Source organism: Lutzomyia longipalpis, chromosome 3 (genome assembly GCF_024334085.1).
Source record: "Lutzomyia longipalpis isolate SR_M1_2022 chromosome 3, ASM2433408v1".
Classification (NCBI taxonomy): domain Eukaryota; kingdom Metazoa; phylum Arthropoda; class Insecta; order Diptera; family Psychodidae; genus Lutzomyia; species Lutzomyia longipalpis.
In genome coordinates, this window is record NC_074709.1 from 15806927 (window position 1) to 15814857 (window position 7931).

Here is a 7931-nt window from a genome sequence, read left to right on the forward strand (position 1 = left end):
ATAGTGTGTGTATGTACTTTTATTGCGATTGCTAATTAAATTACAAGTACATTGATGTTACCATGCTGAGAATGTTTGAATGCAACTTCATGTTTGGAAATATGCAATTTATTTGATGTTGGCATGCAGAGGGAATGTCATGGTTGAAGAATCAATTGCGATTCGATCTTACTAGAGGATTTAGCTTTCCAATTTAGAAGACATTGAAAATGTTAGATGGCGCTCACGATCTCGCTCTGACAAATAATGACAATTTGGCTTCTACTAATGGACACGTTTTTACTCAGTGCGTTAATGAATTAAAATTAAGTGAATTTAAGTGAATTATTAAAGGACTATAAAGTGAATAGTGATTAACTCCAGTGACCCTGCCTACCCACACCACTCGGCGACAAGTTGGGATTAACTAAAACCTTTTCTGTCTTCAGGTGAGTCCCACACCTATTACATAACCTACATAACATCTGGCGACAAGTTGGGATTAACTAAAACCTTTTCTGGCTTCAGGTGAGTCCCACACCTATTACATAACCTACATAACATCTGGCTGACGGGATGAACGACTGGAGCGGATTGGTCACCGCAATTGAGCGCCTCGTGGACACACGGCTTTCCCAGAGCTTGGCATCCGGAAGCAATGCCACGGGCGTACCGGCTGCACCACCGGAAGTCTCTGTAGATGCCCTCGCAAGGTCAATTACTCCCTTCACGTACAACCCCGAGAGTAACTTGACCTTTGAGAATTGGTATCAGCGATACAAGACAACATTTCTCGAAGACGGAAGAAACCTTAGCGAGCCAGCACGTGTGAGGTTATTGCTGCGCCGTTTAGATCATCAGACGTACACGCGGTATGCGAACATCATACGACCGCGTGACCCGGCTACATTATCATTCGATGATACAGTGACACGACTCACTAAGCTGTACGGCAAAGGTGAGTCACTGTTTTGTCTCCGGCGTCAGTGTCTACAACACGTGATGAGTGAAACGGACGATTGGGCAACACACGGTGGCCTCGTGAATGCTCTTTGTGAGGACTTCCGTATCAGTGAGTGCACCGCGGACCATTTCAAAGCACTTATTTTCTGCACGAGCATTCAAAGTGATAAACACGTGTTTGTGCGCGAGCAACTTCTTTCAAAGCTGGAAACGGAACCAGCGAATGCAATCAATATTGACTACCTCATCGATGAAGCCCGGCGTCTTAGCAACGTCCGGAAAGATGCGCGTCTCGATATAGCGCCTCTGAGTGTCAATGTTGTGAAGAAAAGTGCTCCCGCGAAGAAAGATCGTCCTCCGCGACCCTGTTATTTGTGTGGTGCTATGCACTTCGTTAAGGATTGCACGTATGCCAATTCAAAGTGCACTGATTGTGGCAAAATAGGTCACAAAGTTGGATATTGTCCACCACCACCCAAAGAAGGAGAATCTCGTGATTCTGGGGCACGGAAGAAGAAGCCAATGAAGAAAAAGCATACCGCTCGTACCAATGCTATATTTTCTTCGAATCGCAAATCAAGACGTTACCTTTCACCGCTCATCAATGGCCACAGGATTGAGTTTCAACTTGACTGCGGAGCAGATGTGACAGTGATTTCGCAAAAGACTTGGGAACGTCTCGGAAAACCAAATCTTTCCCCGATTACCATCAATGTGAAGGATGCGCAATCTCAATCCCTCGCAGTTTTGGGCGAGTTCGACGCTCGTGTCTCATTCCGTGGCAAGGAAGTTCGTCACGGATTAATCGTTGCTTCCAGCACGAATGACAATCTCTTCGGGATTGATTTGATTGAGAATTTTGGGCTTTGGAGTGAACCTCCCAGCGCGTACTGCAATGCTGTGCGAAAGGAAATCGACACATCCGCCGCCGTGAAAGAATTGCAGACGACTTTCCCAAAAGTGTTTTCCGCAAAGGAGATAGGAATGTGCTCTAAGGCTCAAGCCACGATCCACTTGAAGCCTGATGCCTTGCCCGTTTTTCGTCCGAAACGGCCGGTGCCATTCCATGTCTTGCCCACAATCGATGAGGAACTACAGCGCCTCCAGGCGTCCGGAATAATTTCCCCAGTGGAATTCTCAGCCTGGGCGGCACCGATTGTTGTGGCGAAGAAGTCAAACGGGAGCATCCGCATCTGTGGGGATTATTCTACAGGACTCAACGATGCAGTGGAAATGAATAATTACCCCATACCGGATCCCGACAGTTTGTTCTGCCAGCTGGCAAACAAATCTGTGTACTCCCACATTGACTTATCTGACGCTTACCTGCAGATACCTTGCGATGACGAGTCCAGCCGCCTGCTGACTATCAATACTCCGCGGGGTCTCTTCAAGTTCAACCGTCTACCTCCGGGAATACGTAGCGCCCCGGGTATCTTTCAAGAAATCGTCGAAAGGATGCTTCAGGGGATTCCGGGAGTGATATCGTACTTTGACGATATCTGTGTGGCTTCTGAGAACAGCGAAGATCATTACGCCACTCTCAAGTTGGTTTTCAAGCGATTGGAGGAGTTCAATTTCAAAGTTCGTTTGGAAAAATGTAAATTTTTTGCTGACTCAATAAAGTTTCTCGGCATTATCACTGATAAAAATGGTTTACACCCTGACCCCGAGAAAACAGAAGCTATCCGGCGTATGCCAGCGCCAAACAATATCCAAGAACTGCGCAGCTTCTTGGGTGCTCTTCAGTTTTGGGGAAAATTTGTGCCTCAAATGAGCCATTTGCGCGCCCCAATGGATCGTTTACTGAAGAAAGGCGTCCCTTGGCACTGGAATAAAGCCTGCCAAGAATCTTTCACCCGATTCAAAGAAATCTTGGCCTCTGAACTTCTATTAACCCACTATGACCCCCGTATGCCCATTCTTATTGCGTCTGATGCCTCATCTTACGCAATTGGCTCTGTTGCGTATCACGAATACCCGGATGGAAGTCGCAAAGCATTTTATTACGCTTCCAGACGACTCAGCGATACGGAATGCCGCTATAGTCAAATAGAGAAGGAAGGATTGGGTCTAGTTTTTGCCGTAAAGAAGTTCCATAGATTTATTTTCGGACGCAAATTTACATTACTCACGGACCATAAGCCATTACTATCAATCTTCGGTAGTAAGAAGGGGATCCCAGTCCACACTGCGAACCGCCTGCAAAGGTGGGCATTGACATTACTGGGCTACAACTTCGACATTCGCTATATGTCTACCGAGAGTTTTGGCCATGCCGACGTCCTATCGCGGCTAATCTCTTCCCAACAACGTCCGACGGATGAACTTATCATCGCTCAGCTTCATCTAGAGGAATCTTTTGATGACGTCGTGATGCAGGAAGCTCTCGCAGGTTTACCTGTGAATTTCAACATGGTTAGGAAGGCCACGAAATCTTCTACTGCGCTACAAGAAGTCACCAAATACATTGTGGGAGGATGGCCAAAGTCCGTGAAAGCAATCAAGTCGAGTGAGGCTGCGAAACTTCACAAGGTTCGTGATGCTTTATCCTTGATTAAAGATGTTATTTTCTACAAGGAACGGCTGCTCGTACCCGACCAATTCCGTGCGAAAATCCTGGGACAACTTCATCAAACTCACCCAGGAATGGCGCGTATGAAGGCTCTCGCGCGAAGCTATGTGTATTGGCCCGGAATTGACGCCGACATCGAAAGCAAAGTGAGAAATTGCGTCGATTGTGCAACAGCAGACCGTACTCCAGTGAAAACTCATCTTGCATCCTGGCCTCTGTCATCATACCCTTGGCAAAGAATCCACATAGATTATGCCAAGTACAGAGGAGAGAATTTTTTTCTCGTGGTGGACTCGTACTCCAAATGGCCAGAGATTTTCAAAACCTCTTCCACCACCACATCACAAACTATCAACAAACTCACGGAAGTTTTTGCGCGTCTTGGCATCCCTGAAACATTGGTGAGCGATAACGGCACGCAATTCACCAACCCTGAGTTCAAAAAGTTTTGTGACGTTAATGGTATTGCTCATTTAACGACGAATCCATATACACCGGCAAGCAACGGCCAATGCGAAAGATTAGTGGGCACATTGAAACACGCATTGGAGAAACAGCGGACTACAGGTTCTTTGGAAGTTGCACTACAAGGATTCCTCGCGAATTACCGGGTGACACCAAACGACAACGCTCCTGAGGGCAAGTCACCTGCGGAGCTAATGTTTGGCCGAAAAATTCGTACTATTTTCGATCTTTTGAAATATAAGGCCGAGGAACCCATACGCCGAAACGAACATATGGAGGAGCAGTACAACAAGCGGCATGGTACGAAAGCTAGAGTTTTTGTGAAGGGGGAGGAAGTGTACGCAAAGAAATTTGCCCAAGGCGGAAAGTTCTCATGGGTACCTGGAAGAATTATTGAGCGACGCGGGTCTGTGTCATACAATGTGCGGCTTCTTAACGACATCATTATCAGATCGCACACCAATCAGCTGAAACATCGCTACACCGACGGACCTTCTGGACCTAACTCTGATACCGCCCCGCCAATCTTCACACCCACTGCTATTGTACCAACGCAACCGACACCGTCGTCACCAGCGAAACCACCCATTTACTATGTATCTTCGGGATCTTCGACGACGCAAACATCAGAATCCACATCTTCACGCATGTCATCGGCCAACGTTCAAAGTCGTGAAAGTGTACTCGAAAGCGTCATCGAAGTGTCGGACGATGATTATGAGTCTACAGAATTGCCGGATTATGAATCTCCTGCAACACCGGAGGACCATGACGAAACGTATGTTCCTCCTGGAAATGTTAGACCTGACCCCGGTACACCCATTTACCGGCGCCTTCGGAATCGTGCTCGCCGTTCTGCGCAATCCAGACCGGCTAGACTCAGCGACCGTTTCCCACCTGGGTCGTCGTCTCCTTCAGGAGGGGGGAGATGTTAGATGGCGCTCACGATCTCGCTCTGACAAATAATGACAATTTGGCTTCTACTAATGGACACGTTTTTACTCAGTGCGTTAATGAATTAAAATTAAGTGAATTTAAGTGAATTATTAAAGGACTATAAAGTGAATAGTGATTAACTCCAGTGACCCTGCCTACCCACACCACTCGGCGACAAGTTGGGATTAACTAAAACCTTTTCTGGCTTCAGGTGAGTCCCACACCTATTACATAACCTACATAACAGAAAATAATAAAATATAACAAAAATCCTAAATATGAAAGAATAAAATGTTTTCAAAATCATATAGTGAAAGTTCTTGGGATATTCAAACAAACAAAAACTTTCATGCATTCACAAAATAATTAATAAATTTAAATAAATAATAATAAATTATAATTGCTTCACTAATTGTAATATCTATTTACCCACCCTATTATGGCTTAAAAATTCAACTTCATCGTCCAACTTGAAGGAGTATAAAAGCTTAACATGATGTAGTAACAGCATTCAGTCATCGAAGCGTCTTCGAAGATTAAACAATTCAGTGAAGAATTAAAAAAGAAAAAGAAAGTAAATTCAGAATGAAGGTCATCATTATTCTAGCTCTCTGCATTGCCTACGTTTGGATTGCCGAGGCCGGAATCCCTATCAGTCACACAATGCGACATGATGACTTTGAGCCTATCAAGGAGGGCTGGCACATTCCCAGTTATGAATACAAGTACGGAGTGGCGGATCCAAAGACTGGAGACCATAAAGAGGCATGGGAGCATCGTCATCATGATCACGTCAAAGGTGGTTACTCACTCCACGATGCTGATGGTACACACCGCATCGTTGAGTACACTTCCGATCCAAAGGTAGGCTTAACAATGAAAAAGAACTTAAAGAACTTTGAGAAGATTTAAAGAAATGTCCTTTCTTTCAGACTGGTTTCCACGCCATCGTGAAGACTGAAGGACACGCTAAGCATCCCCTTCACTACGGGATTGGCGGTGGGGCCGGAGGTGGATTCTAAGAACTTTCAAATACGGATTATAATGTAATTTGTGATTCACTACGCAGCCCTCTTTATAGATTCATAGATTATTTTAATATTTCTCGAAATTTGTGAAATGAGAGCAATAAAATTATTATGCAGTTTGTGAAAAGACATTGGAGTTGATTCTGTTTAAAATCTTTTCTTTCTCTTTTACATTACAACGAGGTAAATTGTCGCTTCACTCCAATTTTCCTCGCCCCGCTTCACGAGGATTTGTTGTGCTTCGCGCAAGTTTTATTTATTTATTTTTTTTTTATTTTATTACGGGTTCCATCCGTTTAGATGATTTCCCCGTATTGCGCAAGTTTTAGAGAGAAAAAAATTGTGATACAATATAAGTAAATTAAGGCCATCCCAAAAGAAAATATTTGCAAAAAGAAGAAATCATTTTCATACAACATTTCCGGCGCCAAATTCAAAAATTCCCAAAAACTGCATGAGATTTGTATGGGAGCTACCTGAAAGGAGGCTTTGGGGGAGGAATGAATACGGCCACTCGAAACCGCCTGATATAAGGAGCCTCTGTACCAAATTTCATCGCGATCGGACAAACAGGCAGTGTAGATTTGTATAGCCGAACACGACTGATTACCAACAAACAGACCTTTCTTTTTTAATAGATTTGTCAGTTATAAGATTTTTATATTCTATTAAAATCTTATGCGATTTTGATAGTTTATTAATTCTCTAAAATCGTGTTTTAAATAAATATTGTAGTGGCTCTAGTACCGATTGTTCTGGTATAGGTCATATTGGTTTATGTGTGTGAGGTTAATGGGAGTCTTAAGGTGACTCACTACCCAACAGGCCCTGAACACGGTCAATCTTTTTAGGAAGTTGAAGTGCAAATATGGCTGACTTTTTGTATGGAAATTTTTCTCTATAGGTAAAAAATTACAATTTTTGATATTTAGAATTCAGATCGCACTATTCACAATAATTTATAAACAATAATTTATGTACACAGAATAATTTTGCACTCATGTAACTCTTTAAGGATTGCGATATTTATTTGTTTTTTGGTTCATAACCAAACGTGGACCATCGTCGCTTCGAATTGACCGAAAAGCATTCTCGTACAGTGCGGTGAAGATGTGTGTGTGTCATCTCTCGCTTCTGATTGGCCGAAAATCTCGCCGCTCGAGAAATTTCTTGTCTATCTGTTGTAGCCTTTACAATAAAATGGAGTGAACAGAAAAGAGTAACAAAATCTATATGCCTTTCTCAGGGGATTTAGAGGAAAGATTTCTTGAACAATTATGAAAACTTAGGTAAAGACAATGAGTATAATACAAAAAAAGAAAATAATAAGTAAAAAAAATTAAAATCAACAAAAAGCACTTGATAAAAGAAGGTGGGAACTAACTCAATGGGAAGAAATTAATAAATGGACACGTTCTTGATGTCTTAACATAAGCCTTCAGAGCAAAATTAGGGCCAAAAATCATCAATTAAAAGAGGAATACTAAAACAAGTAAAAAAAATGAATAAAAAGATATTGCTTTCATTGCAAATTGCTCGATATATTATTTTTTTACAAAGATTATCTTGTATGATGATGCGTTGGGGCTAAAGAAGGGACGGTTAGGATGGGAATTCCATATTGGTTAGGGTTTTCAGGCTCCACCGCCGACGCCGTAGATGAGAGGATGCTCTGCTAGGCCCTCTGTCTTCACAATGGCATGGAAACCAGTCTGTTAGAAAAAAAAAGTTTTCTTCATCATTCTTTAAGAATTTATATCCCTATTATTTTAACTGAAGTAATTAAAATGACATTGAAAATGAATTTATTTAAGTAGAGTATTCCACTAATTTATCAGTCCAATCCCTATGTAACATTTAATAATATCAGTGTTTGACATGAGGTTAAAGGCAATCACAAGGACATTAGTAATAATATAGTTTGATTGATCTTATGATCTTCCCTACCTTAGGATCGGAGGTATACTCCACAATGCGTTTGGTGC

At 42.7% G+C, this 7931-nt stretch overlaps 2 protein-coding genes across 2 annotated transcripts; both read left to right on the forward strand.

Annotated features, from left to right (window-relative positions):
• Positions 1-216: 216 nt before the first annotated feature.
• On the forward strand, positions 217-5152 carry LOC129793343 (uncharacterized protein K02A2.6-like). Its single transcript, XM_055833240.1, has one exon. The coding sequence runs from the start codon at positions 556-558 to the stop codon at positions 4915-4917; it is 4362 nt and encodes a 1453-aa protein (XP_055689215.1). The 5' UTR covers positions 217-555; the 3' UTR covers positions 4918-5152.
• A 351-nt stretch (positions 5153-5503) lies between these two features.
• On the forward strand, positions 5504-5940 carry LOC129791523 (larval cuticle protein A2B-like). The gene is made up of 2 exons (XM_055829683.1): positions 5504-5782; positions 5851-5940. The coding sequence occupies exons 1-2, from the start codon at positions 5504-5506 to the stop codon at positions 5938-5940; spliced, it is 369 nt and encodes a 122-aa protein (XP_055685658.1).
• The last annotated feature ends 1991 nt before the right edge of the window (positions 5941-7931 follow it).